This window comes from Bos javanicus, chromosome 22 (genome assembly GCF_032452875.1).
Source record: "Bos javanicus breed banteng chromosome 22, ARS-OSU_banteng_1.0, whole genome shotgun sequence".
NCBI classification, from domain to species: Eukaryota; Metazoa; Chordata; class Mammalia; order Artiodactyla; family Bovidae; genus Bos; species Bos javanicus.
Window position 1 is genome coordinate 4,047,227 of NC_083889.1, and position 21,630 is coordinate 4,068,856.

At 40.9% G+C, this 21,630-nt stretch overlaps 1 protein-coding gene across 8 annotated transcripts in view; it reads left to right on the forward strand.

The window, feature by feature from the left end:
* Nucleotides 1–21,630, forward strand: part of RBMS3 (RNA binding motif single stranded interacting protein 3) — an 809,718-nt gene that overhangs the window by 147,428 nt on the left and 640,660 nt on the right. For 5 of the 8 annotated variants that reach the window (XM_061395721.1, XM_061395717.1, XM_061395720.1 and 2 more), the window contains exon 2: nucleotides 21,336–21,508. In XM_061395721.1, the coding sequence (XP_061251705.1) occupies nucleotides 21,336–21,508 (173 nt within the window). The remainder of the gene's footprint in view (nucleotides 1–21,335; nucleotides 21,509–21,630) is intronic. The other 3 variants (XM_061395722.1, XM_061395718.1, XM_061395716.1) reach the window with 1 other exon arrangement.

The window sequence follows — 21,630 nt, forward strand, 5'->3', positions numbered from 1 at the left end:
TAGAATATGAGGAAAATGTCCCATAGAGCTGTAAACAGGTAGGAGATAAATTGGCCTATGATACAGGTTTCTCAGAGGAGGTAGAATTTGAGTCAGGGTCTACAGGTTTGGAGTAGGAAATGGCTACCCACTCCAATATTCTTGCCTGGGAAATCCCATGGACAGAGGGGCCTGGCAGGCTATAGTCCATGGGGTCGTGAAGAGTCAGGCATGACTGAACAGACACACACATACAGATTTTGCAGCTACCAGTGGGAGCCAGAAGGAGGGCGTCCCACATGCAACGAGAGATTCCACTTTCTCAAACACTAAGATTAGATGAGATAGTACAAAAAAAAGGAAAAGTGGCCTGTTTTGAACGTTGACTTTATTTCTCTCCTCTTCGGAGTTACAGCTGAAAACTAAGGAGCAATCTAGTCTAGTCTTCAGAAGACACCAGCCTATGATATAGAGTCCTGTTCTAATAGTGATCTGGTAACTCGTATACTTATAAATACAGTTGGATGTAAAAGTCACACTGAGATACTCTTGGAGATGGTAGCAGTCCACTAGGGTTCTAGGCACATGCAGGGTTCAGTGAGATTAGTGATGACTTCTGCTCATGTGACACTGCCAGGGCATTCTTCCCTGAGGTCTGCAGGGTGAGATTCCCACTCTGTTTCCAGATGAAAGGAACTGAGGGTACCCGGGCCATTCACAGAACTGATTTGCTGCTTCCAATGTGGCACCTCAAGTCCTAAACACCTGAGCCAATTGTGTGTGAATGTGGGACCTTCCTTCCACATGGACATCCTGCCTTTCACTCAGCCTTCCCCTATAGGCTGCTCTTTGTCCTCTCATTTCTTCTTCTTTTATTAAATTAATTTTTATTGGAATATAATTACTTTACAATATTGTGATTGTTTCTGCTGCACAGCAAAGTGAATCATTTATATATATATATCTCCTCTCTTTTTTGAGATTCTTTCCCATATTGGTCATTACAGAGTATTGAGCAGAGTTCCCTGGGTTATATAATGGGTTCTTATTAGTTATCTATTTTATATATCAAATCAGATCAGATCAGTCACTCAGTCACATCCGACTCTTTGCAACCCCATGAATCGCAGCACGCCAGGCCTCCCTGTCCATCACCAACTCCCGGAGTTCACTCAGACTCACGTCCATCAAGTCAGTGATGCCATCCAGCCATCTCATCCTCTGTTGTCCCCTTCTCCTCCTGCCCCCAACCCCCCCAGCATCAGAGTCTTTTCCAATGAGTCAACTCTTCGCATGAGGTGGCCAAAGTATTGGAGTTTCACCTTCAACATCAGTCCTTCCAATGAACACCCAGGACTGATCTCCTTTAGGACGGACTGGTTGGATCTCCTTGCAGTCCAAGGGACTCTCAAGAGTCTTCTCCAACACCACAGTTCAAAAGCATCAATAGTGTGTATATGTCAACCCCAATCTCCCTATTTATCCCTCCTTTCCTTTCTCCCTGGCAATTAATCATAAGTGTGTTTTCTACATCTGTTTTATTTCTGTTCATTTGTACCTTATTTTAGACTCCACATGTAAGTGATGATATTGGCTTCTATCTGCCTGATTTACTTGTCCTCTCATTTCTAATCACATACCTGACACATCTAGTCTTCCAGACCCTGCCTCTGTGGGAATGAGCTTATATACATTCAGTATAAACTACCAACTCGGGGATATTGTTTTCTCTTTGTTGAAAACTTTTTTCAGGTATTTTGATAAGGTTGTTATTCAGTTGCTCGTTCATGTCCAACTCTTCATGACCCCATGGGCTGCAGCATGCCAGGCTTCTCTGTGCTTCACTGTTTCCCAGAGTTTGCTCAAATTCATGTCCATTCAGTTGATGATGCCATCCAACCGTCTCATCCTCTGTCATCCCCTTCTTCTCCTGCCCTCAATCTCAACCATCATGAGGGTCTTTTCCAGTGAGTTGGCTCTTCTCATCAGGTGGCCAAAATTATTGGAGCTTGAGCTTCAGCATCAGTCCTTCCAATGAGTATTCGGGGTTGTTTTTCATTAGGTACCAGTGTTTATTGCTATCATTGTTGAATCTTTTTTGTGGTTTCTGGGTTTATCCTTGTTTCTGGTTTTTGCAATACTTATATACATACATAAAAAGATGGGACTATAATCATGTACACAGGAATTATCTGGTTAAGAAAATTTTACAAAATATTACAGAAAAAATATATCTTTCTCATGAGATAGCTCAGACAAGGATGACACAGTTTTTCCATTATGTGTATATAGCTGAATCTGCTTCTCACCTCACTTTTTCATTCTTTCTTTTTTTTCTTACTATTTGTTGATTTTTTGAAGGGGTCCACACACATGCAGGATTGGGGAACTAGTTCCCCAACCAGGAGTTGAACCTATGCTCCCTGCAGTGAAAGTGCAGAGTCTTAACCACTGGACTGCCAGCAAAGTCCCACTTTCGTTCTTCAGAAATTACCACCATGGTCTTTCAGTTAAAAAAAGTGAGTTTGAACCCAAAGCAAAACATCATTCTCCCTCAAATAGCTTAATTACTCAGAAATGCTTTTTGGCAAAACACAGTTTCCAGCATCTTCCATCTCCCTGCTATGTATCCATACGCCAGATGACCTCAAATCATCCATTCTGAGGACTGTATTTGTATCGTTGCCTGACTGATGTGGTACATGTTTCAGCCTTAAAATATTCGACTCTGAGCTCAGGGCTGCATACTTGGGGGATGATGTTAAATCAGCCTCGGCATCCAGCATTGCCATCATGCCAGATAACTCAGGGGAGAATGATAAGGGTATAAAGAGATCAATAAGGCAAGAGAATCCATCCTTTCAAAAGTAAGGCAAAATAGGAGAAAGACTATCAATCAGGCATTGGGGTGTAAATAAAGCAAGAGCAGGCCATGTTCATGACACCCTTAAACTACAGTGAACTATCACCCTGTGAGTAGTAAATTCCTCTTACATTTGCCTAACTCCTGCAATACAGGGCATGCTAAAATACAGCCGTAAGACTCTCCAGCACATCGATCAGCTTGGCATTGCTCTCTCATGCCCCTTAATAGAATAAAATGGAGAGATGCCCGATGAATGCTGACAAGGACAATCCCAGATCATTTTTATGAGAGCGGTCACAGTAGAGCAGTCTCCCTGCTTAAAGAAAATCTGTATAACTCAGTTCAGTTCAGTTCAATTGCTCAGTCATGTCCGACTCTTTGTGACCCCATGGACTGCAGCACACCAGGCCTCCTTGTCCATCGCCAACTCCTGCAGTTTACTGAAACTCATATCCATTGAGTCAGTGATGCCATCCAACCATCTCATCCTCTGTTGTCCCCTTCTCCTCCTGCCTTCAATCTTTCCCAGCATCAGGGTCTTTTCAAATGAGTCAGTTCTTCTCATCAGGTGGCCAAAGTATTGGAGCTTCAGCTTCAGCATCAGTCCTTCCAATGAATATTCATGATTTCGTTTAGGATGGACTGGCATCTTTGTAAATATGAGTCATGCAAATACACTCCTGCCTGTTGAGCTGATCTCACCCAGTGGAGCCCTCATAAATGCCCAGTCATGTTGGATTTGTTGGTGGAAAACCAGCAAACTGTAGAAACTGCAAATTGGAAATGACGTCCTTTATTGAGTCATAGGTACTCAGACATGCATCAGAAAGCAATCTTCTTTTTTTTTTTTTAAAGTAAAAAGCCTTGTATTATTCTAGATTTGCAAAAAATATGTAAGATTATATATAATGTTGCCTTCACTTCATGGCATTTAGATGAGGAAACAATAGAAACAATGGCAGGTTTTATTTATTTCGGCTACAAAATCACTGTGGATGGTGACTGCAGCCATGAAATTAAAAGACACTTGTTCCTTGGAAGAAAAGCAATAGCAAACCTAGACAGTGTATTAAAAGGCAGAGACATTATTTTGCCAACAAGGTCCTTATCGTCAAAGCTATGGTTTTTCCAGTAGTCATGTTTGGATGTGAGAGCTAGACAATGAAAAGGCTGAGATCCAAAGAATTGATGCTTTCGAACTGTGGTGCTGGAGAAGACTCTTGAGAGTCCTTTGGACAGCAAGGTGATGCAGTCAGTCCATCCTAAAGAAAATCAGTCTGAAATATTCATTGGAAGGACTGATGCTGAGGCTGAAACTCCAGTCCTCTGGCCACCTGATGCAAAGAGCTGACTTATTGAAAAAGACCCTGATGTTGGGAAAGATTGAAGGCAGGAGGAGAAAGGGATGACAGAGGATGAGATGGTTGGATGGCATCACTGATTCAATGGACATGAGTTTGAGCAAACTCCAGGAAGTGGTGAAGGACGTGGAAGCCTGGTGTGCTGCAGTCCATGGGGTCACAAAGACTTGGACGTGACTGAGTGACTGAACAACAACAAAATTTTTCATCAGACGATAATTGCTGTACAATATTGTATTGGTTTCTGTCATGCATCAACATGAATCAGCCATAGACATACCTACGTCCTGTTCCTCTTGACCTCCCCATCCCCCATCCCATTTTTAAAGTTTTTATTGAATTTGTTACAACTTTGCTTCTGTTTTATGTCTTGATGTTTTGGCTGAAAGGCATGTGGGATCATAACTCCCCAACCCCAAACTGAACCTGTGTTCCCTGCATTGGAAGGTGAAATCTTAACCACGGGAGAGCTAAGGAAGTCCTGCGAAGTTTTAGTGACAGCTGGTTTAGACTCTGTCCTTTTCCATGTCAGCTGCCTCAGCCTCGCTTCTCCCAAGTGGTGGTGGGCACTTTGGAATTCCGCTGAGGGGAAGAGTGTAGAGATGAATTTAGTCTGGATTTAGTGAGGCACATGCATGTTTGTGTTACCACTAGCTGGCCTGTTAAGAATGGTTTCTAAGAACCTCAGATTCCCCACTGTGTGATGTCTGGACATTGTGGCCACACAGGCCACAGGATCCTAATGTGGTAAGCAAGTTGCTTTGGGCACCCCACACTGCAAGTGTGTGGGAATGGGAAGAAAAAGACTTATTTGCAAGATCTGAAGCCAAAAGATAAATCTATACCAAATTCTTCCAAACTGTTGTCCCCACATGTTCTGTCCCAACCACTTATAAATCACCACAATGAATGAATTGTGAGGCTGAAGGCTTTGTCTTCCACTGCAGGGGGTGTCCACGGTCAGGGAACTCAGATCCCTCATGCCTCATGGCCTAAGGGCCAAAGCAAAACAGAGACAGTGTTGTAACAAATTCAATAAGCACTTTAGAAATAGTTTCCTTCAAAAATATCTTGAAGAAGATGGGGGGAGTGCTTAGGGTGGTGCTTAGATCATGACGGTAGAGCCTGTGTAAATGGGTTTAAAACCTTTATAAAGACCCCATTTGAAAAGACTCTGATGCTGGGAAAGATTGAAGGCAGGAGGAGAAGGGGACGACAAAGGATGAGATGGCTGGATGGCGTCACCGACTCAATGGACGTGAGTTTGAGTAAACTCCAGGAGTTGGTGATGGACAGGGAAGCCTGGCGTGCTGCAGTCCGTGGGGTCACAAAGAGTCAGACAGGACTGAGCGACTGAACTGAACTGAAAGATCCCACAGAACACCCTTTGCTCTTTTGCCCTGTGAGGATACAGGATAATCTGGGAATTGAGAGAGGGTCTGCACCCCAGTGTGCTGTCCTCTGATCTTGAACTTCCACCTCTCAAAACTGTGAGAAATAAATTCTGTTGTTTATAAAACACTTAGTCTATGGTAATTCGTGAGAGCAATAGAAATGGACTAACAGTGTCTGCTGCTTTCAATCTCCGTGTTCACCCTTTTCTACATTCTGTCATCCAGCTCTAGTCTATAATATCCTCATCCTCTATTATAATTAAAGGGAGTCTTAGTGCTTTATATACTAGCGGAACACGCTAGTATTTCCTAATACTCTATATCCCAATCTAATTTTTAAAAGTTCTGTTTTCTTCATAACAACATTTAAGAAATATATTTAAGCAGAAAGTTAAAGCAGGTTCAAATCAGAGATATCTGGTTCAAATCAAAACTGCAGTAAAACATAAACAAAAGCCAGAGAGGTATGTATGTATGTAACACTGTTCCATGTAGAGAGTTTTGGGAATTGTAACTGGCTTCACTTAGTAAAGTATTGTGAAAAGTTCACAAATGACCTTGAATGGAGAGGGATCATCTATCGTGTATCAGTACTCCATTGCCAGTAAAACAAATGTTAAATAAAAATGGGGTCAGTTTGTAGTGCAAAATTTAAGTTCGTGCACGCTCTGTCACTCAGCTGTGACTCCTCAGACTGTAGCCCGTCCGTCTCCCCTGTCCATAGAATTTTCCAGGCAAGAACACTGGAGTGGGTTGTCGTTTACTCCTCCAAGGGATTTTCCCAACCCAGGGATTGAACCTGTGTCTCTTGGGTCTCCTGCATTAGGAGGCAGATTCTTTACCCTTGAACCACCTGGGAAACCCAATATATAAGATGTGTTCTAATTCACAGGAAGGCTACCCTTTGAAATCAAAATTTATATAGTGAACAAATTTGAAATGTCAGTGATCATCTTTCTGAATTTTCCCAGTTCCTCTGTCTTTTATGAAAAAGAATCTGTAAGATTAGGCAGGGATAGGACATGAAGATATTGACTGGTCACTAGAAATAACATATCAGTTATAAGCCTAATTTTCATTTTCTTTCCATTCATAAACAAGCCTTATCTTTATTTGACCTCAGGGTATTTATGATAAGCAGCTCAAAGTAGATGGAACACATGGGCTCACCCTCATTTTCAGTCTTCTGATCACAGGGAAACAATGCAAAACATGTGTCTTGTCATTACTTCTGTGCTCATACGAGATGGTCATATGTGTGCTCATTGGGGACTAGTGGCCAAGATTAGAGGCGTGGCTGGCTGTCTTTCTCAAATTGCTAACATAGGACTCTAACTCGCCTTACCAGGTGCCTTAGTACCGATCAAAATTAATGATTAGTGGAATCCAAGTAAATGAAAGGAAGCCTGTTTTTGCACATAGCACAGCCAGCCACTCAGGGTGAGTGGACAGTCAACAATGAGGAATACTGTAGTAAGTCACCCCTTGGTACCCAGCAGGATGGGTTCCAGGGCCCCCTGCAGATACTAGAATCCACAGATGCTAAAGTTCTTGTGTGGTGTGGAAGTGGTGTGGCACACAGCCCTCCTCTGTGTCTGTGGGCTCTGCAGCCTTGGACATGGAAGGCAGGCTGTGCCTCAAACAGTGCCTCTTGGAATGTGTTAGGGTCTCATTCTTCTTTTTCCTAAACTGTTTGCCTAAACTTCGTTAAGCAGGAGTTCTGTCACTGTGATGTAATCTACACTTTGGGCATCTTTACTTTTCTCTGTTGAAATCAAAACCCAGCACCAGTGGAGGTTGGCTTTCCCTGGTTAAAAAACATCCCTTTGCCAAAACTTGTCTTAAATGTGGGCATAAGTCATTTGGCTAAAAGTCACCACAGTGGGAGAGAAAATTCTGTGTGGTTAAGTAACTGCTCTCCTTTTATTTTCCTTCTATTATTATGAAAGTAATTTTCTCTTATTTCTATAAACCTCTAGAAAAAGCAATCAAATTAATTCCATTTATTGTCTTTGAGAACCCTGGTTATAAAATTGACCATTTCATAGTTCTATTCATTCCAATACTTAAAATAATCACCTGAGTAGTACAATAGTTTGTTTGTTTGTTTTTAATTTATTATGAAAAGTGTAATTTACAATAAAAGAAATAGATGTTCTCATAAGAATTAGCATTGGTACTCTTTTCTCTTATACTTTGATAGATGTAAATATAGTATATATATTTGGGTATATATCAACTTTCCTATCTTTTATTTACTTTCTGTCCTGCAATTGTATGTGCTCAGAACTCTATGATAACTTTTCCTGCCTGAAATGTTTCTCTATTTTTTTTTCTTTTTAACACTTAAAGAGTGATTGTCACTAGTTATATCTTATCTTTTAAAATATTTTCTCATAATAATATTTAGTTTTATATATTATTACTGCATTTATATGATGAATTCTCATGTTCTGTGCTACATATGTAGCACGGATTAAATTTGTACTGATTATCTAAGAATTAGAACTCTTTGGTCTTTCTTTGGTGTAATATAAGTTTTCTCTAAATAGGTCCCTTCTTCAAGTCAAAATTCTGGACAGAAATTTTAAAGCTAGTCACTTCAGGAATTCTTTGTATACAAAGAAATAGCTTATTTGCAAAACTATGAGGAGCTGTAATTCTGTGTTTTATAAATTTGAACAAATTGTTTATGTATTATCTGCCAAAGTTTTGGGTTCTCTATGATGTTGGTTATAAGCAGAAGTGGTGTTGTGATGCATATGTGTTTTATCTTATGTATATAATTTAATATGTAAAGCTGGCTTATTAAAATGTTTAACTCCAAAAACTGATAATCAGACCCATTGACTGAATTAAGGAATACTTAGAAATTACAGATACTATGATTTCAATGAGGCACATTTTTCCCTGCTGCCGTAGTGATGCACTTTTTCCTTTGGTAATGGATGTTGTCTTAGTTTGACTTTGTTACATTTGGTTGTCTCTCTTTTGGTGCTGCATAAAATGTAATCAAATTTATGGAATTAACAATCTGCCCTTAAAGAACAGAAGTGGGTCCTGAGTGTCCATCAAGAAGCAATGACATAAAAATACTTACTTTTCTTACTTTTCAAAGAGTACTCTGTCAGCTAATGAGAGGCAGATTCTCTTTGAGTCCATCATTCTCTGAGGAATTCTTATGTTACTGTACTGTTACATCATTAGATCGTGGAGATTCACTAAACCTGTCTACCCACTCTGCCCACACACCCTCTTAGGGTGTCCTCTGGCCCTCGGTGCTGAGACAAAACCACCGAGAAATTGTGATTCTGTCCTCCCAGGATATTCCCAGCTCCTTGTTTACATGCTCATAAGCCCTCTTCTTTGTTTATGTCTTCTAGGATGTTGGGCATTTTGTCTGGGGTCACATCTGTTTGTGATGCAGTGGGGTGCTGGCTTTGGCTAGAACTATTTGTGAAAGCTGATAACTAAGTTCTCAGGAATCTTGTCAGCCAGTTGGTGAACTGTCCGTAGGTTAAAATAAGGCAAATAAAAAAATAAATAAATAAGGCAAATAAAATTACGTATATGAACAAAATCAGTAAAGCTACACATTGGGGCTTTTTTAAATTGTTTTTTCCTTAGAGACCAGGAATACCAGCATAGTACAAAATCCGAGTCAGTTTATGTTTTGATCGCCACTGCAGCAAATTTGCCTTCTACTGAGTAGGTCAAGAATTGTGGCTTCTTTTGGAGAAGCGAAGCAATGGTCACTCTTCAAAAACTCTTTAGTGATCCTTTAGCAAAAGTCTTTTATCCCTGCCAGGTTATGCAGTGTTCTCCAAACTGAAGCAAAACAAAACAAAATCATTCTCCGGAATATTGGAGATGGGTAGTAGGTACTTTGGAATGTATAAAATGTATGCTGACCCCGTTTGTATACAATAAGCTGTTTGCTCCAGTTACCCTAGGGCACATATCATAGTTGTTCCAAATTAAGGAGGTAATTAAACGGAAATAAGCAGTTTAAGCAATTGTTTACCCACGCAGTCTTCTTGCAGGGCAACAATTTTTAAATCCCTAATTATTTTAGTGTTAGATGCTATGAAATTGGTATAGTTTATTTTGTGTATATAAAATTCCTTGTCAGAGGCTGAACATTTAATAGTTAGTGTGTTATTCAAACCCACATGTTTTTTCCCCCCACTGGCAATGAGATAGATCTTATTTTAATGAGCACTTTCACAATTTGTAGATGTTTTCTCACAATTTGTATATTCCAAGAACGACTTCCCTTGTGAAAGTTTATCTTAAAAAAATTCCTTTGAGTGTTGTGTCATCGGTTTATCTGAAGGCAATTATTATCAGTGGCTGAAATAGTACTAGCTGAACTTGGTGTCTCGTTGAAGAATGACAGTTCTTGGTTTCTAATTGAGAGAATCTCAGTTTGGCAAGCATCTGTGGACGTTTTACTTTGCATTGGAAGATTTTAAATCAGGCAAACCCAAGCTCACTAGACCACTCAAGAGAACAACCCGTACAGATCATGATTGCTCATGACCGCAGTGCATTTTGTAAAAATGCTGCGGATTGATGTAAGACTACTAGCTAGCCCCTGTAGAGGGTTTACTATTTTCTGAGTTTTATTCTTGGTGCTTTCCACATTTTACATGTCTAACAGTCTTCTAGTAGTTATTATCGCCAGTTTTACAGATGAAGAGACTGAAGCAAAAGCATTTAGGTGATTTTCCCAAGGTCATACGGACAGTGCGGGGGACAAGACTGAGACCCGGGAGGTGTGGTTCGAGATCTAGGGTCTTGGTGGCTGCGTGTGACAGTGACATTTCCCCCCTTCATCTTTGGGGAATCTCCCGATCAAGGGCCAATACCCTTTGTTTGCCAGTCTCTGAAGTTTTCATCACTTATTTTAAAAGGGCAAGAGTAATTTGGAAAAGGAAAGGCACAACTGTCTTATGATTCGGGATAGTTCTTTCTCTTGATCATGGATATCTCTGCACAAAAAATCTCCAGTCATCACACAACAAAGAAGATGCATCAACTATTGGATTTGGTTCTGGAAATTCTCTAAGGCACAAGGTGGACTGACTGAAAATTCACTGTGGAAAGTAATCCTTGTAGAGGCTTATGGTGATGAGAAACAGAAGTTTGAATGTGTAATATCTCATAGACTTCTGGTTGAAAAATTACAATAAATGGGATAATGATATAAATGTCTAATATTCATTTTTATTATCAGGCCATTTTTTTCTTGAACTTGAGCATTAATTTATTCTCATACTTACCATCTCATGGCCCCCAATACTATAAATATTGAAATTATATTCATAGCAAATTATCTGCAAGTGTTTCTTCCAATTTCTATAATGTAGCAATTACTTTGCAGGTATTAATTGCTGTCACATTTTTGATCTATACTCTAGCTTTGTCTTCTTGAGGAAATTATTGTGTTTTATAGTCTAAATTTCTTAGATTTAGGACTTTCAAAGTATAGGTTCTGTTCACATTTAATTTTGTCTCATCCATAAAACATGAATGAATTGGCTAATAAAACAACACAATTATTTTATGTCATGGAATATAAGTTTTTGTTTATGCATTTGCTGAATTGCCCCAGTAGTTCACCATACGAAAGGATTCTCACTTTTCACTTTGGTCCAGTTTACAGAGAAATAAAATTTATAGGATAGCAGACATCATGGGGTAGGGGTGCTTTTTGTGGGGGATATGCAGATAAAGTAAATGATGTCATATTGAAAATGCAAAATTTCCTTCGCAGACATGAAGCTTGTCTGCCAAAACCAGAGACCTTTATTCTGTACCAGCAGTTTCCCTCAGTTGCTCTCTTGTCTTGGTATTTAGCAGTTTTGCAATACAGATGATACTTCATTTTTATTAGTTAAAAATAGATAAAATACATCTTGTCCTTCCCACAGATTATATTTGACTTCCTAGAAGTTTCTTTTAATGATGTCCTCTTTAGGTCAGGGAGGGATTAGTTGAAAGAGAGATTTTATATGCCAAAATCTAGACCCAATCATGATGGAGAAAAACTGCAATGTGGTCTATAACTGAAAAGAGATCAATGACTCTTTTAAAAGTACGAAGAGCAACATAGAATCTGTGACCTTTATTTTGCGCAGAGCGTTGTGGGAGGCAGAGCCTTGGAATTTCAAGGATAATCTCCACCAGCCATGTGCAGTGGAACTTCCTGCCCTGACAGTGATGTTCCGTGCCTGCCTTTCTGACATAACACTTAGTACCAGTGGTTCTGACCATTGGATATGTGGGTAGTATGATGGAGGAACTGAAGTTTTTCTTTCATTTTATTTGAATTATCTTTCCATTTAAATAGCTACATGTGACTAGTGGCTGCTTCTTAGATGACACGTATCTAGAGTTAAACCTGGAATGAGCTGGATGAACACTGCCCAACTTCAGGTCCTGGACCTGCTGCAGAGTAACTGCACAGCCTTGGAAAGCCCTGTAACCTCCCAAGCCTCAGTATTCCCAGCTCCAATATGAGCATAGTAATGGGATCTACCTCTAAGACATCTGTGTGCTTGTATGCTCAGTCGCTCAGTCATGTCCAATTCTTTTGTGACTCCATGGAGTGTAACTCCCAGGCTCCTCTGTCCGTGGTATTCTCCAGGCAAGAATATTGGAATGGGTTGCCACTTCCTCCTCTAGAGGATTTTCCGGGCCAGGGTTCTACCCAATGTCTCCTACACCTCCTGCATTGAAAGGTAGATTCATTTACCACTAAGCCTCTGGGGAAGCCCCTCTAAAAGTTCTTACGTGGTTCAATAAAACACTGAATATAAAGCTCTTTGAGCTGTGCCTGGCATATAATACACAGTCAATGAACATTAGCCTTTGTTATCCTCGTTTCTTATTTTATGACCTTTTGTAGATTTTAAGAATGTAGAAAAAGAAAAAGAGAAAGAAATTAAATAGGTCTAAAGCAATAAGCAAAAAAAAATTCCATGACACGGGATGGAATTTTAGGTTTTACTGGAGGAATATGTGAGATATAGAGAAGGTAATTATAGGATGACTGTATATTACAATTTGCTTTGGATGGTTTCAGTTGATACACTGTGTCCTAGCTTAATTCTAAGATCTCATTCTTTTGTTCTCAAAAGTGTCCCTAATTAAAAAAAAAATAATAATTAAAGTGTCCTAAAGGTGTTTGTAAGATACATTTTAGAGCCACCCTAGAATAAGATATGGGAATGCAGCCCAGTTATTCCAGGTAAAGGGAAGAAGACAAAATAAGGCAGAGATACACGTGTGACTATGGCATAACATGACTGGTCCCTGAAAGTAGGAAATAGAAGGAAACAGAGCCAGGAGTGGGCTGCAGGGACTTTATGGAGGAGGGATGGGAGCTTGGACAAGGAAAGGAGATAGGACTTACAAGATATTTGGTGATTATTACATTGCTCTCAATTCATCACAGATCTACATTCAGAAAAACTAAAGCCCGATTTAATTGGACAAAACCATTTTGATGTGTCAGAAAAGCCTTATGCCATTTGATGTTCTGATTGGCCTTCTGTGATTGGCAACACAGATCTGAAAAGAGATTTTCAGATTTGTATTAGACACCATTTGAAACAAAATGCTTTCTTGTTATTACTGATTAGCTGCCAGTCACCTGATCAGTAATGTGATTGGTTAATATGGAAGTTAGTCATTTCATGGAAAAATGGCTTATTTTGTTTTCATGATGGAAAACTTTGAACGTGTTGATTAAGTTGCAGTAAAGAACCAGGTCAGCATATTTTATGGCAGGTGTTCAAGCTATGTCTGTTGGTCTCTATTTTATTTAGAACAGCATGCCTGAGAATGCTAGAAAATCAATTCTTGGCAATATTGCCAATTGTGATTTTAGGGAAACAGGGTATATTAAGTTGTGAGACATAGAATATAAAAATGAAGAAAAAAGTCAAAATTAGAGATTATCGAGGAAAAACTAAAAATTTAAGTAAACATATAAGGCACAAGAGCAAGTCCCTCCCCTCTTCTTTGTCTCTGATTGCATTCTGAATTGAGGAACTGGCCATTGGTACTCCCAGAAGTCTCCATCAGCAGCTGATAGGGACGTGTTTTATATTTTCACTCTTTTCCCAGTGATTCTAGCCCATCATGAAAGCAGAGGTTTGAGTTTATCTCTGAAGTATTCCCCCAGAGAGTATAGAGGTACCATACAGGGATTAGTCACTCTCAGCATTTCTGGGGAATTCTAATAATTACTGACAAATGTGGAAGACATTGTAATCTCACACACCAATCATGGCTCAACTTTTGCAGGAGGAACTAACCATTATCATTGAAATCATGAGATGTCTGGATTATTTTCAAATTGGAGACTTGAAGTGTGTCGTAATTGTGTTTCTTTTTCCTTGAAAAGATCAAGAGTTGGCCACATTAAAGGAGGGGTTGGGGCAGAGACCAGATGTCATTGGCATTTGGAGAATTGAGCAATCTATAAATGGCTGTTCCATTGTTCATAATAGTTACTCATCTCTAGTTTGTAAATTTATTAATGAAACTGGTTTATAGCTGCTTGAAATGAACAATTACTACTTTACTTGTGTTTCCAAGTACCATGAATTTTAAAATGTCATTTAATATTGAATCCTCTGAATGGATTTCAATGACTTCAGATTGTCTATTTATAAATAGCACAGAGCAGTCTTCTATGATGCAATCTGTGGGAGTGTTCACATATTACTAATATTTAGAGCAAAGGTGAATCTCAACCTAACAGAATTGTAATCAAACCTCGGTGAAAAATGGAAGTGTTAGTTGCTCAGTCATGTCTGACTCTTTGCAACCCTATGGACTGTAGCCTGCCAGGCTCCTCTGTCTTTGGAATTCTCCAGGCAAGAATACAGGAGTGGGTAGCCAGTGGTGATTAGCAAATACCTTGAAATTAATCATCTGTTCTATCCACAGTGATTATTCCATCTGCTTAATGCTGTTTGTTTCTTGATAAAAAGTGGCAAACCCTAGTTCTAAAGACATAGTTTCATCTCATTAATAGCGACCACCATGCTTAAAAATAGATTAACTCTTGAGCTCCCCCTTAAAGGTTAGTTACTCCAACTTGGGGGCTTCCCTGGTAGCTTAGTGATAAAGAAGTCACTGCCAATGCAGGAAACTTGGGTTTGATCTCTAGGTCAGGAAGATCCCCTGGAGAAGGAAATGGCAACCCATTCCAGTACTCTTGCCTGGGAAATCCCATGGACAAATGAGGCTGGCATGCTACTGTCCTTAGGGTTGCGAAAGAGTCAGATGCATCTTAGTGACTAAGCAGCAACTCCAACTGGGACTGAGAGATCCCTGTTCATTTTAAGGATCTGCCCCATGATGATAAGGCAAATGATAAGAACAAAAAAAATTATTTAGTATTAAATCTGTGCCAGGCACTGGACTAAATGTTTTATATATAATTTATATATATTAGGGCTTCAAAGCCTCACAACTGTCCTATGCAGTAATATGAACATAATCTGTGTTTTACTCGTGACCAGGGGCTTAAGTGCCTAGTTAGTGGTGGTGTGGATTCTAAGCGGCCAGTTTAGAGCTCTTAAGCAGTCTGTTACTGTTGCTGATAGCAGCCATTACTTAGGCCAGTAGACAGAATGTACAAATGAATGCCTTTTGCGGGGACTTTGATCCTTTAGTGCTCATTTCCATAGCTGAGCTCTGGTTGGGAAAAGAGAAGAGAGACAGGTTTTCTCCAAACTCTATTATAAAAGGCATAATTGAAATGATTGTTTTCTACAGTCGTAGTCTTTAGAATGGAGGGACAATTGCCTCACAGAAAATTACAAAGCCATCCTATAGGTGGTTCATGAAACTCTGGCCACAGTCGCATAGCTTGCCTTAGATATTAATTTAGCTGTGTTTCTTATCGCTTGCATGGACAATATTCTTCTTCACCCTCATTTGAGGCTCTCATAGGCACTGTAGCACTTGCCATGATTCCCGTCACGTCCACTGTCTCATGGAGTGTTGATACCAGAGGACAGGTCTGCAGAAATGAGGTTACATGGAAATTACCCTGCCTGGGGGAGGACTCCAACAGCCTGCCTCAGCAGCGGCAGCCACTGCGCGATGGATTGCATGCGTACGTGCAGGCTAAATAATGTATGATTCAAGACAGGAATGTGGTCTGTATTCATTTTTGGAGAGTAAAAGAGTTGGCATGTCAGTCCCACAGGAGACTTTATCCAGGGCTTTACCCTTGAGTGGATAAAAGAGTACAAATTCTCTTGCACTGGAGATGAATGAAAACAAATTGGGGAGACCATCCGCAGAGCACACTGCTGCCTGATGGAGTCCAAGGCTACCCCAAACCACCAGACCAACTGCGTCAGGATCCTGCCAGCAGCCAGACGCTGCAAAGAGCATTGACTGAAGTTTGGCACCGAGACCCCATGATTCCCAGCCAAGGGGAATTGCATGCAGAAAATATTTAAAATTCTCTTTGTAAAAGAGTTATGTTTTCAATCAAAGGAAGAAGGTTTGCGTTTCAGACCAAGTCTGCTGAAATGTAAATGTGGCAGTGTTAGTAACAAAGGGTGGAGGCATGGGGAGGTGAACAGTGTATGCACTTCAGGGTAAGAAGCTGAACTTTGGTGAGATGAGAGGGTGTTCAATGAGTAGTTTAAGGCCATTGAGGTATTGTCATTATTCCACAATGGGGACTTTACTGGCCTTGCTAGGAGAGGGGATGGATCTGTAGGAAGCAGTGGTTCTCAACCAGGGGTGATGTCATAGCTCCAGGGCACCTTCGACGATATCTGGGGACATTTTTGGTTGCCACAACTTGGGGGGAGGATAGCATAGCTGGCCTCTAGAGCTAGAAGATGGGGATACTGTTAAATATCCTTCAATGCACAGGACAACCCCTCACAACAGAGAACTATCCTGTCCAAAATGTCAGGAGGGTCAAGGTGGGGACCCTGGTTAAAAATGACCTGGGTAAGGTCTGTGCATTTCAGTGCCACCTTCAGACAGGCATCCATCCAATATCGCTTGACTTCGTGTAAAGGATGGTTTTTTTAACAATTTGCTTTACTCTATTGGTGTGTGAATGTTTTTTTGATGTACCAAGTGCTTTCTGTCCAAGCAAACAGGAAAATAAGCAAACAAACAAACAAAAACACAACTCACATCCCTCTCCAATTTATCTCCAAAGTATCTAGCTAGGGGTTGAAGGCACAGACGGGCCGCCCTCCAAGCCACACATTCTCCAAGAGTGTAGGAGGACCTGGTTGATCCACTTTTCAAACGTGAAAAATGAGGCATATTAACAAAGCACACTAAATGAATCAGCTGCTTGGGATGATCTACAAGCCAGTTCATTTTCCTGTTATTAAATAACAAAGCATGAATCTTGACAAATGAACCCTCTCGTTTGACATTATTTGAAAAACAGAACACACTTGCTTCTGATGGTCACTTCCCCTTTGAAATTAAATTTAAGGTGAACTTCATTTCAATTCTGATGTGGGGGAGCTTGTGGACCTTGCTCTGATTGTTCACTGTTTTCAGCATTGGTCTTTCCATCTCCCTTTGTCCCTGGACAGGCCAGAGCTCCCGGCAGGACACCATCCTGCAGAATTCTCTGCAAGGAGGGATTTTGTGTTTCTTGGTGCCCCTACCATGAAGAGGCAAGGTTCTGTACGAGCATCCTGGGGAGCTGTGTGGCTTTTGCAGTCAGGCTCCCCAGGATGAAACTGGGGTTCCAGCTGTGCGACCTTGAGAAGGTCATTGGCCCTTTCTGTGCCTCAGTTTTCTCATTTGTAAACCGTGGAGCAAATAATTTGCCTCCGTGGATTGTTCTGAAGATAACATATAACATGCTCTGCAAGCAGATGGCAAATGTTACCTATAATTATTAGAATCATTAAGAATAGCATCTTCCAAAATGGATGCTAAGTCATCTTTTTTTTAACTTCCTAAAGAGGACACTGGTGCTGATCAGCTGATTTTAGCAATGCTGACACGTGGTTAAGGGGGCTTTTGCCCTCATGTCAGAATCCCTAACAGACCCTCCCAGCAATGCCACCATGAATAAAAAAACATCTAAGAAAAATCTGCTTACTTCCCAAGCATATGCAGCTTCATGACAAGCTCTCTATCCCCTCCTCAGTGGAGCCCCATCTGAAGCCCTTCTTTTGAAAGCCTGCTGTTGCTCACTTCTAACAAGCTGACTCTGCAGAGTCACAGCAGTGCCTCGCCCTGGTACAGCTCAGCGTGACAATGTTCTGTATCTCCAGACTGTATGTCCTCACCCTTCGTAAAGAGGATTTATAAAGTGTGACTTTGAGGTAGCAAAGCCAATTTTATCTGAAGGAAATAATTTTTTTTCTAACATTTTAAAGTGTCTTTCTTAGTGCCTCAAAATGATTTAAATGTTAATCAATGATAAAATTGCAAATCCATCTAAAAACAAAGAATTGGGAATGGAATCAGAACCACTTTTAATCAACAAAGTGGCTGCTCTGACCCATTGACCCCTAAAGGTTATTGACGCTCCTTTCCCCCCCCCTTTTTTTAAGATGCTATAGTTCAGTTATTTGTCCTTGGTAGCCAGAGTGTGCAAAATCGCTTTTGCTTTTCACAAATTAATTCATTTAAGCCTGTGCATTTGTCAGACATTCTGGGAAACTTCTGCCAACATTTTGTTGATTAAAGGGTATGTATTTTGAAAATGAGTACAGAGGAAGGAATTTATAATTCTTTAAACAAAAGTGATTTATAATGTAGGCTGCTACCTGAATCGTTCAGTGTATCGACGGATAAATGAAAATATCAAGGATTAGCAAGAGTGTTGGCACTGGGTCTTAAAAAACTGTGCATTTATTGATTCAATAAGATGGAGAAAGCCTACACCTTTCAGTAGAATTTCTAGAACTTACAAACAAAAATAGGACATAGAAAACCACTCTTCATTGTAAGTATTTTTCAAAGGGTTTTGGAAATACATCTCTCTCTACAAGAATCTGGTGCTTCTACTTCTATTTTTAAATTATATATATCTCATTTCCATGCATACAAGTTCTCTCTCCTTATTCCCACTTTGATTTATTTTTGACCATTTTGTTTTAATTTTTCCCAGTAAATACGGTGTGCCCTTTGGAGGGCACATTTATGGTTTTAAGCCCCATGCAATCTACTAAATGGTGTCTAGTTATGGAAATGCTCGCAAAGACCCCTGGGGCAAAAAAAGAATTACGTCAACACAGATTGATCACTCTGTAGTTGGTGCTTTCTTATTTGATCAGTCAGGGACTCACTTGGTCTGAACCGGTCCATCTAATCTGTGATACATAAAGCTGGAGACATTTTTCTGGCTCCCTGGTGGTTTTAAAGGTTCTGCAATGGGAAAAGTGCTTTAAACAAAGCCTCATTTTAAAGGAAGCCTGAGTACAGAATGGAATTCAAAGAATTTGGAGAGAGGGGAGGTGAAAGTGGTAAGAAACAGCCTGAAAAAAGCTGGGAAATTTAAAAGACTAGTGCACAGGAGGGAAATAAAAAATAAATCCCATCTGGTTGTGAGATACACTGACCAGAACGCAGCTTCAACAAGGCCGTGTTAAACACCTATCAAGTGCAGGGCTTGTAAACGGGGAGAGCTTACGTGTTCCCCGGTGTTCGTGGCAGGAAGTAGATTTCATAGGTCAAGAAGGAATTTTTTTTAATGTCAGCCAGGAAACTTTATTCAGCTTTATGCAGATATGACATTCCAAAAGACAATGAATAGTTGTTATTTCATTCAAATATTGAGAACAGAAAGCCTTCCCCCCTGTCATTCACTTTCAAATTCTATGTTAAGTATGTCGCTCTTAGATTAAGTCATACTGAAGAAGTGGTTGAATGCAGCTAACACCAAGGCTTCCAGCGTGGAGACTGCAAGAATGACATCGAGGCAGAAAGCAATGCGTCTTTGCAATGGGTTGCTGTGCAGGGAACGGAGAGCAAAGACCCAAGGGAGTCAGCTATAATATGGCCTTACTTCCCATATCCAAGAGGCCTTGTCTTAGAGCCAGTTGGGAATAGAGACAAAGCCACATCTGAAATCTTGGAGGGTGTAAAATGGATTATTATAGCAAGAAACAAGACCGGACAATGCCTCCTGTCTTTATGGGCCAAGTGCTGTGATCACTCAATTTGTATTGTGCGGGGTGTAGCTTGAGAGTTTAAGAAACCCCCACTGGCTGTTGGACAAGTACTCACTTCTCACCCCTGATAGAATAGCTGATGAACAATCAGGTTAGAAGTCTCCAGCCTGTCCCCGCTGGAATCATGACGGATGCATTCTCTGTGTATAGGACTCTTGATGATGGCTGAGAGAACCTAGGGTAGATTTAAAGGTTAAGATCACTGAGACTTCCCAAGTGGTGCTAGTGGTAAAGAACCCTCCTGCCGATGCAGAAACACGGGTTTGATCCGTGGCTTGGGAAGATCCCCTGGAGGAGGAAATGACAACCCATTCTAGTATTCTTGCCTGGAAAACTCCATGGACAGAGGAATGCAGGTCACAGTCTATGGGGCTGCAAAGAGTTGGACATGACTGAGTCCACACATAAAAGACAGATATGACTCACGAATATCATGGTTGTGATTATTATTATTCAGTTTTTTATATTGCTAACACTTATTGTGCAATTAACGATGCCCAGGAACCAGTCTATTTGCATTATTAGCTCACTGAGTTTTTGTAAAGACCCTATGACGTAGGAGGTGGATAATTTTTTCCTCCTCATTTTCAGGAGACTGTTGCATCTCAGAGAGGTTCAGGTACCATCCAAAGGTCACACAGCCAATAATGGACATATTAGGGACTCAAACCCAGTCGGTCAATATATTTTCAGAACTTTTGTAGATATGTCTGTTTGAAAAGGAAATAAAGAATAATAATGTCTGCTAATTCAGGCATAAATAGGTATAAAGAGCCTCACATTGTATTTTCCCAAGTCATTGAGGGTCATCTTATCATTTCCATTTTGTCATAGTAGTGTGACAAGTTAGACCAATGGTTCTTTCCTGAGAAAGATTTCTCCACCCTGGAGGATATTTGGCAGTGTGTGGACACATTTTTGACCCACGGCTGGGAAATGGATGCTACTAAAATCTGGTGGGTATAGGCCAAGGATGCCGCCACCTGCCTGCAGTGAACAGAACACCCCCCACAAGAGAGAATTATCCTGTCAGTAGTGCCCAGGCTTAGACTTTGGATCAGAGTGACTCCAAGAGAAGAAAACAGTGGCTCAGTCTGCAAACAGAGCGTTCACCATGAAGGAGCAGATATGCGAGAACAAGACCAGATAGAGGCATTCATTCATTGTTTCCTTCATAGCATCTCTGTGGAGTGATCACAATGGAGAGTAATGGTGAGGAAAACAATATGAGAAAGTTTCTTTGGAGAAAAGGAGGGAACGCAGAGTAGAGGCAAAAGCAGAGATGTTTCGCTGTCAAAGGTGAGCTAGGGGCAGAGCCCTGGTGCACCAGGAGGGAACCGTGCTGGGCTGATCCAGAGGCAGAGCCAGAGGGCGGGAAGGAGCAAAGGATGTTCTCAGAAGTGCCCTGGAGCAGAGTGTGCATGTGTGGATAGGAGAGGCCGAGAAGCTTGCATTGCTTTCGAGTTGCTCTGCTGGCCTGGGAATAGGTTGCTGGCTCTGTTTTTCCAGTAACAGCCTTTTCTGTTTCCAGCAGTCCTATGCACCAGCTCCCCACCCCATGGCTCCTCCCAGCCCCAGCACAAACAGCAGCAGCAACCACAGCAGCAGCAACAGCAGCGGGGAACAGTTGAGTAAAACCAACCTGTACATTCGAGGCCTCCCACCAGGCACCACTGACCAGGACCTAATCAAGCTGTGCCAACCGTAAGTGCCCCCGTTCTCTGCGCCATTTCCACCTGCATCCGTACCTGCCCCTCGGGGCTCACCCATATGGGGCTGGCTTTTGTACCCAATGCACCCTGTGAGAAAGACTCTGCTGCACAAAT